Raw genomic sequence first — 20439 nt, 5'->3', positions numbered from 1 at the left:
GGGAGACAGCCCTGGATCATACCTCTGTACACTGCACGCACATCGCCCTCCCTCCATCCTCAGCCCTGCCCCTTTCTTCCCACCTCCCTTTACCAAAAATAAAAAGGGCTTCCAAGTTGTTGGAGGGAGGGAGTGTCCCTGAGACCTCAGGAGAGCCAGCGGCAGAGGGCACCTGTTTAGGAAAACATATCTAATACCCGGACATGACTAGATCCCAGATGATCTTGGAAGCCACTTGTGGAAGTTTTAAACGCCTGTGCTGCTCCTGCCAACTGGAAAAAGAGTTCCTCTCTCAGAAGAGTGCTTACTCTTGATTTTCCCACTTCTACCCATGCTACGTAACCAGCGGGGATCTGTCGATAATGATGGAAGTGTCTGAAGCTGGTTTGGGTTTTTATTTTTAAGAGGTTCTCATTTTATTTTAAAAAATCTGGTTTCTATAACTGAAAAATACTTCTATTGCAACACATTATCACAAATGTGTTCTTGTCCTAGAGACCAGACTGCGGCCGCCCCATGGTGAGCTTGGGGCGCACTGGCAGAAGAACTCGGCTTTTTTATCTCCCTGCACTGAGCTCAAACACAAGAGGGGGACTCGCTGGGTTAGAGCATGTCAGAGCAGTAGCAGGTAGCCAAGGACCAGCCTGTTCCCCACTTTTTACGAGTAAAGAAGGTTATCATAGAAACGAGCCCAGCACAACACCTGGGTATCCTCCTGCAGCCTGAAAATGGGCCTGGGTCTCTCAGATGCTCTGATGATGGCAGAAAATGGTCCCCAGGTACAGGGAGGGAAACTGACATTTCAAATGAACTTGTAAAGTCGAGGCACAAAAACAAATAAATCCTTTGGAGACGACTTTGGGATGCTCGAAGTGTGAGGCCATGATGCTCTCTCCATACCAGTGGGGTCTCTCTGAACCCCTCAGAACCGCCAAAGCCACACAAAGTCCATACAATCCCATTTCCTTGAGTCTTGAGGTGGTGTCTAGATAATGAAGTAGAGAAAATAGTTTGGGGACAATATGCATATAATATATAAACTATTCTTGGAGGAAGCAGAAACAACACAGAAAAGAAATATACAGAAAAATACAGAAGGGCACAAAGAAAGAATTACAGACAATGCGGGGTTTGGGCCTACATATCCAAATCAATTTCCCTCATGAGTTTGTTTTTATAGAGAAAAATCTAGGCTCTGGCTATGGTTTGGATATGGTTTGTCTCTGCCAACTCTTATGTTGAAATGTGATCTCCAATGCTGGAGGTGGGGTCTAGGGGGAGGTGTGTGGGCCTTGGGGGCAGATGCCTCATGAATGGCTTGGTGCCCTCCTTTTGGTAATGAGCAAGTTCTTGCTCTATTAGTTCTTGCTCTATTAGTTCCTTGATCCTTAAAGAGCGGCCTGGCACCTCCCCTACTCCCCTCTTGCTCGTCTCTCACCACGTGATCAACGCACACATGGTTCCCCTTCCCCTTCCCCCATGATTGAAGCAGCCTGAAGCCTCACCATAGGCAGATGCCGGTGCCATGCCTCCTGTCCAGCCTGCAGAACCATGAGCCAAATAAACCTCTTTTCCTTATAAATTGCCCAGCCTCAGGTAATCTTTCATAGCAACACAAATGGACTAAGACAGGTCTCTTCATGGAAACTCTGCAGTGATTCCCTGCCTTATAGAAGAGCACAGCTTCAGAGCCTGACCCTGAGCCTCAGAGGCCCAGGTGGATGAATGTTTAGAAATTTGAGAATGACTCACTGTAACCAGACTCAGAGACTGATGTATAAAACCAGAAGGGCAATTTGTTCACTTTTAATGGGAGACCACTGCCTAAAGCCAGACTCAAGTGTCCTCTAGCCAGAACATGCTCTCATTGCAGGGCACAGAGTAAGAAGTCACTTATAAACAAGATGTCATGCAGCCCCGTACAGCAAGACAAACCCTGCCAAGCTGACTGGACCCCTGAATTGTCCAGTCAGAATCCTCTCCAGAGATGCGAGGTAGGAAGTCAGTTACAACCAGAGGCCTGGTGGCAGGCCCAGAGTCAGAACACAGGGAGCAAGCTGTGTGATCTGGTTGCTAAGGACCTGCCTCAAGGCAGCACAGCTGGTCGGCTTGTTGGAGCACCTCATCAGTGATTGCTTATGTCAGTGTTTGCTGCCAAGAATGGATTCAACTTTGTCTTTGTGCTAGATATGACAACTTCTGCTGTGATTGATACATGCTTTAAATACGCCAATACATCTAACCAAGCTAGAGTCCAAATTTGGACTCAATCATCCTATCTCTAGAAACCCTTGGTACACTTTTTTTTTGGTTCCAACACATACGGAGTTCATGATTCAGTTATCATTCAACATTTTTTGAGCACATAATTATAATAAGTACCATTCTAATTTCTGGGAACACAATGGGGAAGAAAATATTGAAAACAATCCTTTCCCTCATGGAGTTTATATTATAGGCAATGCAGGAAAACTAAAGAAGTGTTTATGGCAGGTGGAGGCAGGTGCTAGGAAGAAATAAATCAGAGAAAGGGGATTCAGAGGCAAGATGGGTGGCCTTCCCAAGGAGATAACGTTGGAGCACAGACCTAAAGGAAGTGAGGGAGAGAGCCACCTGGATAACTGGGAGAACATTCCAAGCAGAGGGAGGTACAAAGGTCCTGAAGCAGCAGAGTGAGAAAGGGAAAGTGGAAGGAGAGGAGCGGGGGTAGCTGACAGAGCCCCAGTAAGCACATCCTAAAGGCTTAGCCATCCTACAGGCCCCAGCTTGTGTTCCAAGCAACCTGGGCAGCTCTGGAGGGGGTTAGAGACAGGATGATCTCATCCTGCCTTTTTTTTTTGTCTGTTTTCTGTTTTGAGACGGAGTCTCATTCTGTCACCAGGCTGAAGTGCAATGGCGCGATCTCAACTCACTGCAACCCCCACATCATGGGTGCAAGCAATTCTCCTGCCCCAGCCTCCCAAGCTGCTGGGACTATAGGCGCCTGCCACCACGCCCAGCTAATTTTTGTATTTTTAGTAGAGACACGGTTTCACCATGTTGGCCAGCATGGTCTCGATCTCCTGACCTCATGATCTGCCCACCTCAGCCTCCCAAAGTGCTGGGATTACAGGCGTGAGCCACTGTCCTCAGCTCCTGCCTTACTTTTAACTGATCACCCGGCTGTCATGAAAAGACTCCTTCAGGAGACAAATCTTTGTTCTGAGGTCTCGAAGGATGACCCACCATAGCTCCCAGGTACTGAAAAGGACAGCACAGTGCAGTCTGAAACTGCACAGGCCTGAGTGAGACTCTCAGAGCTCTCCTTGCTTCATGGTGGGTGACTTAAAGCTCTCTGTCTGTTTCTGTATCTATACGGTGATAAAAACTGCCATACCAACCCTCAGGGAATTATTGCAAAGATTAGTGAAGATTAACAAAGATCAAATGCTATATTACACGGGCTTATTGCAGAGCTGGCCCTCAATTAAATGTTAGTTGTAATTATTATTTTTATTTTAAAGAAACAGTCCAGGCCTAACACACTGCTCTCTGCTCATTTGCTGTTCTTCACATGTACGAATAAGAGATACTCCCAGGTAGAAAATACTCCCCATTGAGGAATGAGTCTGATCTATTTGAAGAATACAGTAATTTGGCATTCTTTCTTCCTTTGACCTGGCTTATATTATATTCACTTATTTAAACATGGAAGCCTATTTAATGCATACTCATCTAATTTCATACGAATTATAGCAAGTGAAATTTCAATGGGTCTCCTGAGATACTGGGTGCATCTTATTAAGAGAATCAGACTCTTCTAATTAAAAATGGTCATTTCTCTAGACAATCTCCTCTAGTCAAAGACTCCATTTCTTCACCAGTGTATCCATGAAAATCTGCAATTCACTTAAAGAGGACATTTTACTTTCATAACTCATTGAAAATATGTCACAGATTTTGGGACAGTCAACTTACAGACCATATCATGATGACATTCTCTTACCTCCTGCAAAAACTTTTCACTCATTTGACCGAAAGGATGTCCTGGGGGCTTGATTCCAGACACCATCAATCCGGAACTGAAGACCCTTGGCTTCTGCAGGTCTGGCTTGAATTTCTCATAGAGGTTGGCAGACGGCTTCAGGTCACCACTCGCGGCCTTCTCTTCATGGGGAAGAGGCATGGTACATGTGGGCGGGGCGTATGGAAGCCCCACTGGAAGCAGCGAGGCGTCCACCTGGCCCAGGGCCTGGGGACTCCTCCTGATGTAGGTGATGATCTTGGGCCTCACATGCTTGGGCTTGGGCATAATGACGGGCTTGGTTTCTGTCCTCTCCTCTGTTTTTTCAACCTGATGGTTCTCCGTTCCCTCCTGCGAGGAAGGTGTGTCCTTGGAATGTGTGAAGACAGGCTTGGGGATCCCACTGGGGCAGGCGTTCTTGTCAGGCACTTTGGGGGATGTGTTCGACAAGCGTGCACTATCAGCAGGGGGTGGTACCGCCAAGGGGGACACTGCATCCATACCAAACACGCTAACATCCTGAAAACGGCTACTGGGTGTTGTAGGCTGGTGGGTCATGTTCACAGTTGTCTCTGGGAGGAGGGGTGCTGGAATATTGAGAACTGAATCTACTCTTGCTGAGGTGCGTTCAATCTTATCTGCATTCTCTAGAAGGTTCCTGTTTTCAGCAACAGATGTGGTGATCTCTCTGCTTTCCCGTGCTTCTGAGCTGCCACTTTGAGGTTCCAGGGGCTCAGGCACCTCTGTCTGGCTCTCTCCAACGGAAGGATTGAACACCAGAACTGTAACACTGTCCTTGTCCACTGTGGGTTGCTCACTGCCCAACTGCCTTTCCTCCTCAATGACATCCAAGGGTTTGCTGTCAGTCAGATTAGTAGGAATAAAAGCCACATGACCATCACCTGGTGAAAAGCTGCCGGATGTCCTTTCACCCAACTTCCCACCTGCACATGGTGAAATGTTGCCAGTGGGCTGACTATCAGCCCCTCCTAAGGAAGCAGAGGCCTGTTTGGGGGTGGCGTGGAGAGAATCCGGCTTCCCTGGGTTGACTCCTCTCTTCTCTTCACTGTTGCCTCTTCCCACCCCAAGGTGGTGGAGGTCACTGTTTGGCAGAGAGCCAAGTGCATCGGTGGTTTCTGGGTGCGCCTCCCCACACAGATCCTTTCCCTCCAAGGCTGAAAGATTCTCTTCCCTGTGGCATCCCAGATACCCTTCCTGGGCTGCCTTTCCCTCCTGTTCAACCCTCCTGGGTGAAACATATTTCAGCTCCAGCTTGGCCTCTGCCTTTCCCTGACCTAATTGTGCTTCTGGCTTACTCGGGATTTCCCTCGATGTCAAAGTCAGATTCAGAGCAGGCTCTGGATGGGCGGAACGTGGTATGTGCTCACTGCACACCTGCAGTACATGTGCTCCCACTGTCTGGGTCTCTGAGGGGGTGCTCTGCTTGGTCTCTGAGGTAGATGGTTTAGGATGACGCACACTCTTTCCCTGTGAGGTACTGTCAGTTGGAGGGAACGCTGCCGGGAGAGCGCAGTCTGGCAATGTCTTCTGTGGCCCCTCCCCACCCCCAGGCACCTGACCCCGTGCTTCCTGGGAGTCAAGGGGTGCAGGCTGTGGATGCTGCGGAGTCAGGCTCCCGACTACAGCTACAGAGCTGCTTGCTCTTTCCAAAGAATGCCTCCTCAGTTCCTCATTGTTGAGGGTCTTTGCCAATTTATCCTTGGGAACGTGCCGGGGAATTTCAGCATCCCTTTTAGCCAAAACGTCTAGACTGGCCTCACCCATCACATTTCTCCAACTCGACAGACTCGGTCCCTGGATACTCCGCGGGGTCTGCGGGCTATCTGCGCCTCTCTCCATTGTGTGCTCCTCATTGAGTTCCCTCTGAATGGTTGAAGAAAGTCTAAAATCTTTCAGGCTGGTGGAGCCAGGCTGAGATCCCTTCTCAAAGCTCTGAAGTTGGTGAAATTCCTTATGGAAATGGGTACGGTTTTCTGGCTCACTTGAATTTGTATTTCCAATTTCATCTTCCAGGTCACATGTCTTGGACTCATCATGAGAGGAGCTGACCTCCAACATGATTTGATTGGCATTTGTATCTCCCAGACTTAGGATGGTCTCATTATTATTTCTTGCTGCATTTCTGTTGTCCCGCAGCTGAGTGTAACATGATTTCTTAGGAGCCACTGGGACGCTCATTGTCAACCCTTTGGTGGGGCTGCTTGCCATGCAGTCCTACTTAATGGAAATGGGCTGCCTTCAAGCTGCAATCAGATTAATAGGAAATTCTCAGGCTGCTTGTCCTCCCCTGACAATGTCAGCTTGTGACACTGCTTTAATCATTCTCAGAAGAGCTTGAAAAGCAAGCATTCTCTTGATATACAGCAGGAACTAGGTTCCAGCTGAATGAGAGCCAATTAGTCCGTGAGACCTAGAGAGAAATAAAAATACATTCACATTAGATGGACAAATAGAACTTCTCAGGAGGAAAAAAGTGGTAAACACAGATTTATTCGTCATTTCTATACTATTATTTCATTCACTCGATAGTTTTCTCAAAAACCTTTCTGATCAGGGCTCCTGCTGACCAAATACGGACAGAAATTAAACATCAGAATGTTTAATGTTAGAAATGGATTATAAATGCATGTGAAATATTAAATCCAAATTTTAAACATCCACAAGTCTATACTGATACTGATTTAAAAGGGTGGAGGAGAAGTAAAGGCTCTTCTTTACAGAAGAGCATCAACGAATGTAGAAAAAAATTTACAGAATTTGAAAAATCACTATTTTGCAATCTCTGCATTAATAATTATCTTGCACAAGGGATGCCAAAGGTACAAACATTGGGTAAAAGATTGTTGGGGAACAAGATATTTATAGATGCTTAAAGTATCTTCCCCCCAGCTACTTTATTTCTTACAAAAAGAAAATTTGATCTTTATAATGGAGAGATCTGGTAGACACCACATTAACCACGTGATCAAATTTAACATCACTGGTATCGAAACTGACATGACAGACTCCTGATATTAGTTAGTTCTCAGGGCCACACATCACCTATGCAGTAATGTTCAACCAGAATTTAACCATGAGAAAATAACCTGGCGAATTTAAATTGAGGTATGTATTACAAAATAACTGGCCTAACTGGTCCCAAAAAAAAAGTCAGCAGAGGCTGGATTTTCAAAATATGTTAGCAAAGGATATTATTAGGACAATGAGAGATGTAAATATGGACTGTATATAAGGTACAGGTATGTCATAATTAATTTCCTTGGGTGTATAATCGTTCTATAATTATGCCAGAGATCATCTTTGTTCTTGAAATATCCATGCTTTAGAATTCAGGGGTAGTATGTCATGATTTCTCTAACTTATTCTCAAATGATTCAACCAAGAAAAACATGTGTATGTATGTGTGTGTGCATATGAGAAGGAGACATATGTGTGCAAAAGAGAGAAAGAAACTGGCAAAAGTCAACCATTTGAATATCTAGTTAAGAATTCTACTACATCTGCAGCTTTTCTATAAGTTTGAAATTTTCCAAAATAAAAACTTGGGGGAAACGCTTCATTCCGGCCTTCGCGGCCTGCATGATCAGGCCCTGAACACCTTTCTGGCCTCATCCCCACCTCACCATCTGCTCTGCAGGCTGCTGCCACATTGGCCTCATTCCTCACAGTACCATGTTCATTACTCCCTGCCTCAGGGCCTTTCCACATACTTTTCCATCTGCATGGAATGTGGAACCATCCCCCAGCCTCATCTAACAAGTCCTTTGCATCCTTCAATATGCAACATAACTACCACTTCCTCCAGGAAGCCTTCCTGACTGACTAGGTCGTCCTATAATGATGAATTTGTAATATCCTGTATTTTCACTTTGAAGAATTAAAAAAAAAAAGACTTTCTGATTTGCTAGACACTGAAAATAAATATTGTCTAATACCTGGCATACATATTAGGCACTTAGTATGTATTTGTAGCACGGACGAATGAATACATGACCAGATGAATGATGAGGAAGATCAGTGTTATTTCTGCCCCCAAAGAGTTTAAAATCCACACAGGATATGCTTTTCTGTGAAAGTAGACTCACAGATCACCACTAAACCATTCCACTCAAGGTTGACGTTGTTTCATCCACTACTATGAATGTGTTTTATTAGGCACTGGGGATAGAGGATTTTAACAGTAACAAGGTTCGGCCCTATCACCAATTCCCCCAATGGAGACTCGAAGCCTTCCACACTCTCCTCCCTCATTCATCAAGAATACACAAGCACACGTGTACACCACACAGGAGGCTACTGTTATGTTTCTCCTGAAACAGGTTACATGGCAATGTGGCCACCCACTTGTTTTCCCTTCATCATTGTTACTATGTTGTTTCATATATTAAAAAGAATATGAGGGTTGGGCACAGTAGCTCCCACCTGTAATCCCAATGCTTTGGGAGCCTGAGGTGGGAGGATCACTTGAGGCCAGGCGTCCAAGGCCAGCCTTGGCAACATAGGAAGACCCTGTCTCTATTTAGTAAAATGTTTATGTTATAAAGCAAAATCATATAATACGCGACAGTCCATCACCTAACCCAAGGACACCTTGCAGCCATCCTCATGCTCCTCCTCACTGAAGCCCTCTGTGTTTCCAAATTAGAGCTCTCTTTTCTTTCACATCTATACATAAGCAGGTAAACTGTTTTACATACATAAGATCATTTCTTATAAGCTGGTTTTTGTTCCGTTTTTTAAAATTTGCCTCTTCTACCCCATACCCCAAGACACATTAACATCTAGATCTTTCCATTTCTTTCCCCATGTTTGTATGATCATGGGAAAATACACAGTCATACATGTGCATGTGCGCTCGCATTTCCCTACCACACTGCTCTTCTGTGCTTTCTACAACTCCCTCACTGTCTTCATCCTCTGCACTCTCATGCTTTTTCTCCTTCTCCGTCTTCTCCTCCCAGCCTTATCTCCAGTAAGCCAGTAGCATCCCCTGGTGCAGCCTGACCCCAATATAGCCCTCAGGCAAGTTGCTGATACCCTGATCCCAGTCTTCGTTTCCTGACATAGAGGGGATTCTCAACAAACTCTTGTTTCTTTGTTTATTCAATTTTAAAAGTGTTTCCCTTGAAGATACACATGTTCTCTAAGCACAAATACAAAAAGCATGTAGGCAAATCAGTAAGACTACAGTTTAAAAGAATGCTGTGCTCTCTGGGTGGAGAGACAGGTATCCTGGAAAGTCGAGAAGGGGAAGAACGTTCATAAAATAGACCATCCACAGAAGGGAACTGCCTCTAATTTTCTGCGGGCAGAAGTGTAAATATGCAGCCAAGAGTGCTCTTCGGTTTGAACTGCTGAAGCTGGGAGAAAGAAAGCAACTTTGCTTAGCAGAGACAAACAAAAACAAAGCATCAAAGTCCACGACACGTAACATGACTGCAAGAAAGTGACAGAGAAGTATAAAACCAACGTCATGCTAGAAAGAGTTGTGTTTTAATTTTTAAGGAATTACATCATAAATGTTCTTTAAGTTTGTCAGTAAACAATAACCAGTGGTACTCGCTGGTAAGGGGACAGAAAAAAAGCTGGAACCTGTAAGGGGCCCAGTATTTTCTCAGCAGTTATACGAATTTGTTCAAAACATTGCGACAGGATCTCATTCTGTTGCCCAGGCTGGAGTGCAGTAGCACGTTCATAGCTCACTGTAACCATGAACTCCTGGGCTCAAGAGAGCCTCCTGGGTCAGCCTCCCAAGTAGCTGGGACTACACGTGCACATCATCACACCTGGCTAATTTTTTTATTTTTGTAGAAATAGGGTCTTGATATATTGACCAGACTGGTCTCAAACTCCTGGCCTCCAGTGATCCTCCCACCTTGGCCTCCCAAAGTGCCAGGATTACAGGTATGAGCCACAGCACGTGGCCTAAAATTTAACTTTAAATTAAAATTACACAATTATAAGTCTTTAGTATTCAATTTTAATTTAAGTTCAGACACTTAATATTTATAGCAGGCCTCCAGAGACAGGTCTTCACATCCCCTTGCTTTCCCCCCTTCGCCTACTTCCCGGTATGGAAATGAAAGCACAGAGGGGGTAACATTCCCAAGGTCACACAGCTCATGAGTGGCAGAACTGGGACACAGATAGAAAGCAGAAGCTGTAAAGAAGAAAAGCTGCCCATGCATGGAATCATACACCACACAGGAAGAACAAAAGGAAAACACACTATTGTAAGAACAAGAATAGAAAAAACCGAAAACAACACGTGGAAGTTCACATAAGACAGGAAAAGCAAATTGAAAAACTTTCTTCAATTTTATAAGGCAAAATTATGCACATGAAGTCATGTTTCCTGTCTCCTTCCCTCCCCCTTACGTGGCTTCACGCGTCTCCCTCACCCCAGCTCCCTCATCCTGCCATAAGATAGCAGCAAAGTAAACACAAACACGAATTTCGTTCCGGATCTAAATTTCAATCCAAGGCCCTCTACTAAGATAAACGTTTTCACAGAACATATAACATGACCATAAAAATTCAAACTCATAATAATACAGGACTGTGTGTGATTAAATAAAATATGCAAATAGGTCAACCAAGGGTACAAACCCCTAGCTGAAGTGCATTTTCCCAGAGTGAGACATATAACTTTCATATGCCTTAGATCCATTATTATAAAAAGTTAAGAATGATGGCCTTAGAGGTAAGTGGTATTGTATCTTGAAAAAAGAATCAATTAGTTAAGTACTAGTTTGAAAGGAAGGTAAAGATCTAGGCTTATAACCTGCCTGATGCTTAATAGTCTTCTAAGTGGTTTCCCCTGGTTCTAGGGCCAGAAAATTCACCACACATCTGCGCAGGGTCTCTGTTGGCAAGCTCTGCCTCCCTAGAGCAGAATGAGGCAATTTTTCCACCAGATGACCTTTCAGGTATTTACAAAGAGCTATATGCTCTCTTCCTCCCAAAACCTATTCTACTCCTTGTCAAAGAACTCAGATTCTCCCAACTGTAGGATTAGCTTTTGAAAACTCCCACCATCCAAACAGCTTTCCTCTAAGTACATGCACCAAGGAACCTGAATTCCCTCCTAAACAAGGTGCCCAGAGCCATGCCAATACTTCAGTTCTAACTGCACCATCTAGAGTCACAAGAAAGCATGTCTTCCATTCTCTTAGTTATACTTCTAACCACTCATTCTAAGAATGACCTCCTCATGGACATATAAATCACCCTCTAGTTCCACATCAATTAAAACATCAAAGTACCATATAAGTTGTCCTAAACTCCACTGACTCAATCCGAGACATTTGTAACTGGCTTCAGCATCCATGTGTGGGATCATAAAAACATACTTCTCAAACATCATCTTGCTGATCTCAATGCATCATTCTATCCTTTTAAAACTTGCGGAGCCCATCCTTAACTTTTCATCGAAAATATCTGCAATCCATTCTTGTTTCCATACTATCGTTGAAAAGCTAAGAGTTCCTTCTACACTATCGTTCATTGATAATTCACTGATAAATCACTCATTGGTGTCATTCATTGACACCAATGTTAGTAGAACACAGCAGGGGACAAAACAGCAGCCCCTTGTGCCAAAAGGATGTGACCCCACAATGCTTCCACAATGCTCATCTAATCACTCCTCAGGCACCCCTCTGCCCACCAGTCCCTGCAGCCACTGTATGTGCCCCCATCTTGTCCACGAGAGCATCATAAGAAACTCTGTCAATCAGGTTAGTAATTATAATGTTGTCTCTCATGAAAAATAAAGAAAATGAAAGTGAAGACAGACAAGAAAATGAGGCTGAAGTACCATGACCAGTCCTACACAGTAACCTACAATTGCATAAGGGCCACTGTTTATTTTTCGTAGTACTCATAACTCACCAACTATCAAGGCTTTAAAAAACCTAACATGGGCTCAGCATCAGGGCTGCTAGCATGAAGCCAGAGCATCATATGCTCTCCTTGCTCAAAAACAAAATTGTCTTTGCCCATCTTTCATAATCAGGAACATCTTCAGCTCTCCTGAGCTCACAATCTCTGGTAATGGTTTGTGAATACACATATATTTCTTTTTTTTTTTTTTTTTTTTTTTTTTTGGTGCAGGGGCACGGGGCCAGATGTGGTGGGGGGAGCTGGAGACAGAATCTCACTCTATCACCCAGGCTGGAGTGCAGTGGTGCGATCTCAGCTCCCTGTAACCTCTGCCTCCCAGGCTCAAGCCTCAGCCTCCTGAGTAGCTGGGATTACAGGCACACGCCACCACGCCCAGCTAATGTTTGCATATTAGTAGAGACGGGGTTTCACCATGGTGGCCAGGCTGACCTCAGGTGATCCATCCACCTTGGCCTCCGAAAATGCTGGGATTACAGGCATGAGCCACTGGGCCTGGCCAAATGCACATACATTTCTAAATCATGAAATCGTGAAGTGAAATGATAGCATCTACACACTCATGTAGAATTTCTTCATCCATTTTAGGTTTGATTTCCAGTGACCCAGGTTTTTTTTGTCCAATACAGCATGAAAGGCATTCCTGCATAGTATTCCATGTTGTATATGTGCCACATTTTCTTAATCCAATCTGTCACAGATGGACATTTGGGTTGATTCCAAGTCTTTGCTATTGTGAATAGTGCTGCAATAAACATATGTGTGCATGTGTCTTTATAGCAGCATAATTTATAATCCTTTGGGTTTGTGTCCTTTGTAGGGACATGGATGCAGCTGGAAACCATCATTCTTAGCAAACTATCACAAGAACAGAAAACCAAACACCGCATGTTCTCACTCATAGGTGGGAACTGAACAATGAGATCACTTGGACTCAGGAAGGGGAACATCACACACAGGGGCCTATCATGGGGAGTGGGGAGGGGGGAGGAATAGCATTGGGAGTGATACCTGATGTAAATGACGAGTTGATGGGTGCAGCACACCAACATGGCACAAGTATACATATGTAACAAACCTGCACGTTATGCACATGTACCCTACAACTTAAAGTATAATAATAATAAATAAATTAAAAAAAAAAAAAAAAAGAAAGGCATTCCTGAATGAAGGGAAACTCACTGGATCCACCATGGTGCCATCCAAGAATATCACCCTGAGTGATCCAGCCAAATGACAGGCTAAAGTGACACTTCTCAGCTTGACATTCAAGGTCCAATGAGCACAGGGCCTATATATGTTTCCAGATTTAATCCCCTTTACTCTTCTACTTAAAGTACATTTGCCCTGTAAAATCGTCCTCCTGCCCAACAGCTCCATGCTCTAAGCATCAAAGTCCAGCTAAAAGGCCACTTCCTTCATGAAACCTTTCCTAAATTATCTCCTCTCCTCCCTTCCCCACCAAAAAGGTAGAGGTGGAACTAGATATTTTCTCTCTGTGTCCTGAATTCACAGACCTTTCCTTTTGGAACGGTCATACCATGCTTTTTCATCACAGCCATGTCCATCTAAAATAGTTAAGTGTGTCTTTTTATTACAGTTATATGTGACTCATTATTGTCATTACATGTGTCTTATTCCCTTTATGAAATTATAAGCTCACTAGGCTGAAGGTTAATAGCACAGGCACTTCTGTTTCCTATGTAATTTCTGGGACAGCACTTTGCACATGGTAGGCACTCCAGATGAGGTAATCTCATCCTAACTTCAGCTCAGAAAGGTGAGATGTTCACTACAATGTGAGTCCCTTTTTTTTTTCTTTTTTTTCAATCTTTCAAGATGAAAATTGTAAAGCCACCCTTCCCAACTGAGCAACTGGTTAGACGTCCTCCCAAGAGGGCTATATCAGAATATCCAAGTAAGAGTAGACAGAAAAATATATTCTGATCATCAGTTTGATTTATATTTGTCATAATACTTTACTTTGAAAATAAACTGAAGAAAATTTGGGGGATTTTTGAGTTATTAAAAGGGCGCATGGGTTTTGAAAGATTGAGAAGTATTGTTGTACAGCTCTCCTTGGCTGCCAGGACTGCTGTGTAATGCTTTATCAGTTGTGAATTTTCATATATACATTCAACCACCATGCCTCCGAATGTAAATGCAATTTCATCTGACTTCATAAAACTTTGCCAAAGGAGCTCCAACTACAGATCATGCCATGTAATCAATTATCCTGTAGAACTTTAGGATACAGAAAAATGAACAGAGTATGAACCCAAAATTCAAGAGTAAATGTAACAATGCAAAAAAATTCAAAATCCTAGTTTTCAAATTTTAGTTGGCATCTCTACTGGGTATGTATTTGGTGCCTATAGTGTTTTGCCACAGTTAATAGGACAATTGTATATGTCGTTACATATTTATGTACAAGCCAACGTATTCATCTGAAAGTCTCCTGGTAATAAAACCTCCACGTTTTCTGCAGTTGTAATTACTTAGGAATATGCAGGTTCTTGGTCTTATTTCATAATGTTGGTTATGTTTATTCTCAACAGGCACAATTATAATCTAACACTTGATGCTCTGCAGACTAAATGAACCTTACAAGTACAGTGTCCTTACGATATGGTTAAAAATTGAATTATTCTTTGGGAGATGTTAAAATATATATTCAGGGACTCTGCAGCTATCTATGGTGTCACATAACACAAAGTGTAATAGCTCTCTGGAGCCTGCTTTGCTGTCCTTATCTTATGTACATAATATGGGCAGCATATCACATTTTATTCTAATATATAAACAGGACGGTGTTCAGAATATCTTTTTTTATTGAGGTAGCAGAGGCTGTTTTATTTTTATTTTACCATGAGTAGAAAGAGTAAAAAGAATATATACATAAATGAAATGCTGCTATTTCCCTCTACAGAGGACCAGGAGAGGGGGTAACGGTTTTTCCTAGTTTAGACCAAGGTGATATTTAAACAAAATATTATGTTCATTGGTATTTAAAATCTCCCCCAATCAAAATGCTGCAAGTTTCTCCAAAACAAGTTTCACTCACATTTGCCAACAAAAAGCATTTCAAGCATACCCTTAAAAAAAAAAAAAAAAAAAAAAAGTCCTTTCCAGGGGAGAATTTCACCCAGAAAATAAAGGACATTCATTCCTTGCCGATTGTGCTTAATGTTTATTTTGTTTTGTTTTTGTCTTGGATGACTTTTTTCCCAAAGTGGAACTACTCACATTGCCAATTATAAAAGAAATGAATCAGCCGGGCGCGGTGGCTCATACCTGTAATCTCAGCACTTTGTGAGGCTGAGGCGGGTGAATCACGAGGTCAGGAGTTCGAGACCAGCCTGACAAACATGGTGAAACCCCATCTCTACTAAAAATACAAAAATTAGCTGGGCGTGATGGCACTCACCTGTAATCCCAGCTACTCAGGAGGCTGAGGAAGGAGAATTGCTTGAACCCAGGAGGTGGAGGTTGCAGTGAGCTGAGATTGCGCCATTGCACTCCAGCCTGGGTGACAGAGCGAGACTCCATCTAAAAAAAATAAAAAAATAAAAAATAAAAAAATTAAAGAAGAAAAAGAAGAAATTAATCTTCATTAGATATATTTTTAAAAAGGTAAAAATGTAGTATTTTCGATTTTTTGTTTTTACACACATGGAATGAGTTCTATAACCCCAATTTTTCACTGTGCATGTCATATTCTTCCTCCCATATAAATACGTGTAGTAAAAACTTTATCATCGAATATTCCCAAGTAATAATCAATTACACTATAATCTATTCACCAGTTCCCCTTATTGTCAAGAGTTTAGGTTGTCTTCAATTTTTACCTTGTTAAATAACTTTTCACAGAAAATCAGTGAATGCACAACTTTATGGCACCCTTTACTTCCTTCAGATAAATTCCTAAAGGCAGAATCCCTGTGTTAACGGGTATGCACATTTGCATCTTCATCCAGAACTCTTAAGCTCCAACAAGGGTTTCTGTTTCATTTGCAAGTACTTCTCCAGTGCCTAGCAGGGCCTGGCACAGAATGAGTACTCTGGAATTATTTGTTGAATAAATACCTACTACCCTCAAGAGAAAAACATGCCACTCTTCATTCTCTCCCTCCATTTCCCCCACTTCCTGCTCCATCCCTTTCCTTGAAAAACTCTTCCTAATTGGAATGACCAGAGCACCTAATTTGAATGACCATCATTCAAACTGGAACATCTTTTTCTTGCTCAGGATGTTATTCCGCTTTTTACTAAAGTATAATTGACATGCAGTTACCACCATTTTTACTGTACAGTCTTGTGAGTTTTGGCATACAGTCTTGCAACTCCCACTGAGAGGTGACAATGTGCTAGCAGCCCTCACTCTCAGTGTCTCCTCGGCCTCCGGCCTCAGTTTCCACTCTGGCGGTGCTTGAGGAGGCCTTCAGCCTGCCACCGCACCATGGGAGCCCCTCTCTGAGCTGGCTGAGGCCAGAGCCTCCTCCCTCTGCTTGCGAGGAGGTGTGGAGGGAGAGGCGCAGGTGGGAACAGGGCTGCCGGTGTGAGTTCCAGAGGGCAGGGGCGCGGGCTGGGCGGGCCCCACACACGGAGCAGCCAGCTGGCACCGCTATCCCAGGACAGTGAGGGGTTTTAGCACCTGGGTCAGCAGATGTTGAGGTTGTGCTGGGTCCCTCAGCAGTGCCGGTCCACTGGCGCCACACTCAAGTTCTCCCTGGGCCTTAGCTGCCTTCCCGAGGGGCAGAGCTCGGGACCTGCAGCCCGCCATGTCTGAGCTCCTCCCCTGCAGTGGGCTCCCAGGCAGCCTGAGCTTCCTCAACGGGCGCTGCCCCCGGCTCCCTGGCGCCTGGTCCCCTCCACAGTCCAAGGACTGAGGAGTGCAGGCGCCCACCACTCAGGACTGGCAGGCAGCTCCACCAGCAGCCCTGGTGCAGGATCCACTGGGTGAAGCCAACCGGGCTCCTGAACTGGATGGGGACTTGGAGAACTTTTATATCTAGCCGAGGATCGTATGTGCACCAATCAGCACTCTGTGTCTAGCTCAGGGTTTGTGAATCCACCAATTGGTACGCTGTATCTAGCTAACCTAGTGGAAACTTAAGAGGACTAGCACTCTGCGACTCTGTGTCTAGCTCAAGGATTGTAAACGCACCAATCAGCAATCTGTCAAACGGACCAATCAGCGCTCTGTAAAATGGACCAATCAGTAGGATGTGGGTGGGGCCAGATAAGGAATAAAAGCAGTCTGCCCAAGCCAGCCAGCAGCAACCCACTTGGGTCCCCTTCCACAGTGTGGAAGCTTTGTTCTTTCGCTCTTTGCAATAAATCTTGCTGCTGCTCACTCTTTGGGTCCACGCTGTTGTTATGAGCTATGACACTCGCTGCAAAGGTCTGCAGCTTCACTCCTGAAGCCAGCGAGACCACGAACCCACCGAGAAGAATGAACAACTCCAGACACGCTGCCTTTAAGAGCTGTAACACTCACCACGAAGGTCTGCAGCTTCACTCCTGACAGCCAGACCAGGAACCCACCAGAAGGAAGAAGCTCCAGACACATCTGAACGTCTGAAGGAACAAACTCCGGACACACCATCTTTAAGAACCGTAACACTCACCGCGAGGTCTGCGGCTTCATTCTTGAAGTCAGTGAGACCAAGAACCCACCAATTCCAGACACACCACCACCTCAATTACAGTTCTATCATCTCCAAACATTCCTCCAACCTATGGCAACCAATGATCTGATTTCTGTTCCTCCACAGTTGCTTTTCCAGAATGTCGCTTAAACGTAACCCTACAGCAAGTGGGTGGCCACTGGGTCCAGCTTCTTTCCCCCAGCACAGTGCACCTGGGAGTCACCCCGGGCACTGTGTCCATCAGTGGTTTATTCCCTTCTATGGAGGAAGAAGAGTCCATGCAGAATGCATCTCCCATGGAAGCCACACGTATCCTACCATGCTCCCGGACTTCGCTCTTGCTTCTCTAAAGAGCCATTCTCCCTGTACATGGTAGCCAGGCGAATATCTTGGCAGGTTAATCAGATCAGGTCATTTTTGGCTACAAAATCCCCACTGGCAGCCTTGCCCTGGCCTGCATGGCCCTGTGAAACTTCCCTCACTCTTCGCTCTAGCCACCTCTGCCTTGCTGTTGACACAGCTGTGCATGCTCCATGCCTGACTCTCCCGCTTCTAACATTTCAGGTCTCGGCCTAAAGGGTCCCTCCTCAGAAGGGCTTTCCTGGATGGTCCTCCTCTACCCTCAGTCACAGCCCTTTGTCATTTCTTTCCCAGTCTTTAACAGCTATTTTATGTGTTTGTTTATTGGTTCATTGTCTTCCTCTCCCAATAGAATGAAAGCTCCATGAAAGTAAGGATGGGTAAGCCCTGCTCACCACAGATCCCAGTGACTAGGCTAGTACTCCATACATTGTAGGCACTCAATAAATTATCTGTTGAATTAATGAGTATGGTGTCATCATAACATCTTTCCTAATTTATTTAGCTTTCTGGGTCATGTCTTGCTAAGAGTATATTAATCACTGAATGTTAGAAGTGAGAAGAAACAGATATTAATTAGTTCAGCCCTCTTGTTTTATAAATGAGGAAATGGCAGTCTTGAGTAACTGTGTGAATTACTCAAAGTCGCACAGGTAGGCGCTGTCACAGCAGGGTGGGGCCTGGCTCCTCAGCCTCAGTCTGCTGCTTATTCCCCTTGACAGACTGCAATCTCCATGGAACAAGGCCTCCTGGGTTAGGGAGGTGAGAAAAGCAAAGCAACGGCTCTAAGATGGACCTGATTTACTGAGCATCTACTGGCTTAAAACACACAGTACAAAGAGCAATAGGAAACGAAAGATAAAGAAAAGAAGGGTCTTAATCCTTGAAGAAATTGCTCTCTCCTGAGGGAAAAGGATAGAACATACATATAGCTAATCACTAATAAAAGCAAGACAGGGTATAATAAAATATGCTGTTAAACAGAAATACAAAGTACCATGTAATGGCAAGAAAAAGACAGAAATCTCAATTGAAGGGGTGGGGAAATGAGATCTTTGAGTCTCTCCGCAATGTAGGTATGTGTGTGTCTGTGGGCGTATATGCATGTGTGTGTGTGGCTAGTTTAACAAAGTATCAGGCTGACCTCCCTCCACTGGCACACAAGGAAGGGCTGTATCATTCAAGGTCTGAGTACAGGATTTGTAGGTGATGCCAGAGGCATATGTCCCCTCTAACTCCAGCTACCCGTTTCCTTTTTAGTTCCTTGTTATTGCCCCAGTGGTGAAGTTCTAAAGAAAAGAAGCCACTGGGAAACTCAAATCTGTCAAACACTGTTCGCTCTAAAAAATGATTTCCTAAGGAAAGAGGGTAAAATAATACCTAAAATAAAGCATGGGACTGATCTATGGATTTCAATTATCTGCAACCCTATCTGCTTACCAGAAAAATTGAGCGTTCTCTCTGCTGGTGAAGGAAGGAAATTTTTTTAAATTTACTTTAAAACACTGGCAGCTTCAAATGGCAACAAGAACACTGGCTTTGACCATCAAGAGTTGGTGATAAATTCTCTGCCATTACTTCATGAGACAGGTTTGAAAAGCCAACATATTGAAGATTAATATGCCATCTAAAAAATAACAGGTAAGATCCAAACTGCTCCAATCCCAATGTTACGTGCTTGTGTTCATTAACAGAAGACTGAAAAAAGGAGACACGGACTCCAAATGGAGAGAAAAGGAAACACCCTGAATTACAGAAAAGACGATGTACTTTTCCTATAGGCATTTCAACTGGCACCCCAAGAGCTGAATCAGACAAGGTTTTTGTTGTCTTGTCACAGGAGTAGGCAACGGTGCTTTTTAAAATGGAATTCAAGTGTATGTTTGCAGGGCACGCACTTTCCCCTTCTACAGTGGTTACTTGACCTAGTAACGCACACCTGGTTGCTTCATAGCCTCTGCTACCTGCTGCCTGGCACCTGAATGCAACTGAGGCTGGACATGCACTCTTTTTTTTTTTTTTTTTTTTGAGACAGAGTCTCGCTCTGTCACCCAGGCTGGAGTGCAGTGGTGCGATCTCTCCTCACTGCAACCTCCGCCTCCTGGGTTGATGCCGTTCTCCTGCCTCAGCCTCCCGAGTAGCTGGGACTACAGGTGCCCACCACCACGCCCAGCTAATTTTTTGTATTTTTAGTGGAGACAGGGGTTTCACTGTGTTAGCCAGGATGGTCTCAATCTCCTGACCTTGTGATCCGCCCACCTTGGCCTCCCAAAGTGCTGGGACTACAGGCGTGAGCCACCGCGCCTGGCCTGGACCCACTCTTTTAGCATATCTCTTTCTAAGTAGTCACCTGCCTGAGTATTAATATAGCACTGTAATATTTCACTAATTTATTCCCTTCCTAATTCCTAACCACAAACACCTTATATGAATATTCCCAACAAACCCTCTCCACTTCTTCCTTCCTACCACAAATCCTATGGCCTTATTCTCCTCTGCAAT

At 44.2% G+C, this 20439-nt stretch overlaps 1 protein-coding gene across 4 annotated transcripts in view; it reads right to left on the bottom strand.

Annotated features, from left to right (window-relative positions):
• The window catches only part of MTUS2 (microtubule associated scaffold protein 2), a 625283-nt gene that overhangs the window by 421722 nt on the left and 183122 nt on the right, over positions 1-20439 (bottom strand). For all 4 annotated transcript variants that reach the window (XM_050766814.1, XM_050766813.1, XM_050766816.1 and 1 more), the window contains one exon: positions 3986-6434. In XM_050766814.1, the coding sequence (XP_050622771.1) occupies positions 3986-6232 (2247 nt within the window). In that variant the 5' untranslated portion in view covers positions 6233-6434. The remainder of the gene's footprint in view (positions 1-3985; positions 6435-20439) is intronic.

Source organism: Macaca thibetana, chromosome 17, assembly GCF_024542745.1.
Source record: "Macaca thibetana thibetana isolate TM-01 chromosome 17, ASM2454274v1, whole genome shotgun sequence".
In the NCBI taxonomy this organism is placed as follows: domain Eukaryota; kingdom Metazoa; phylum Chordata; class Mammalia; order Primates; family Cercopithecidae; genus Macaca; species Macaca thibetana.
The sequence above is the reverse complement of the archived record's forward strand: the minus strand, read 5'-3'. Positions and strand labels throughout refer to the sequence as shown.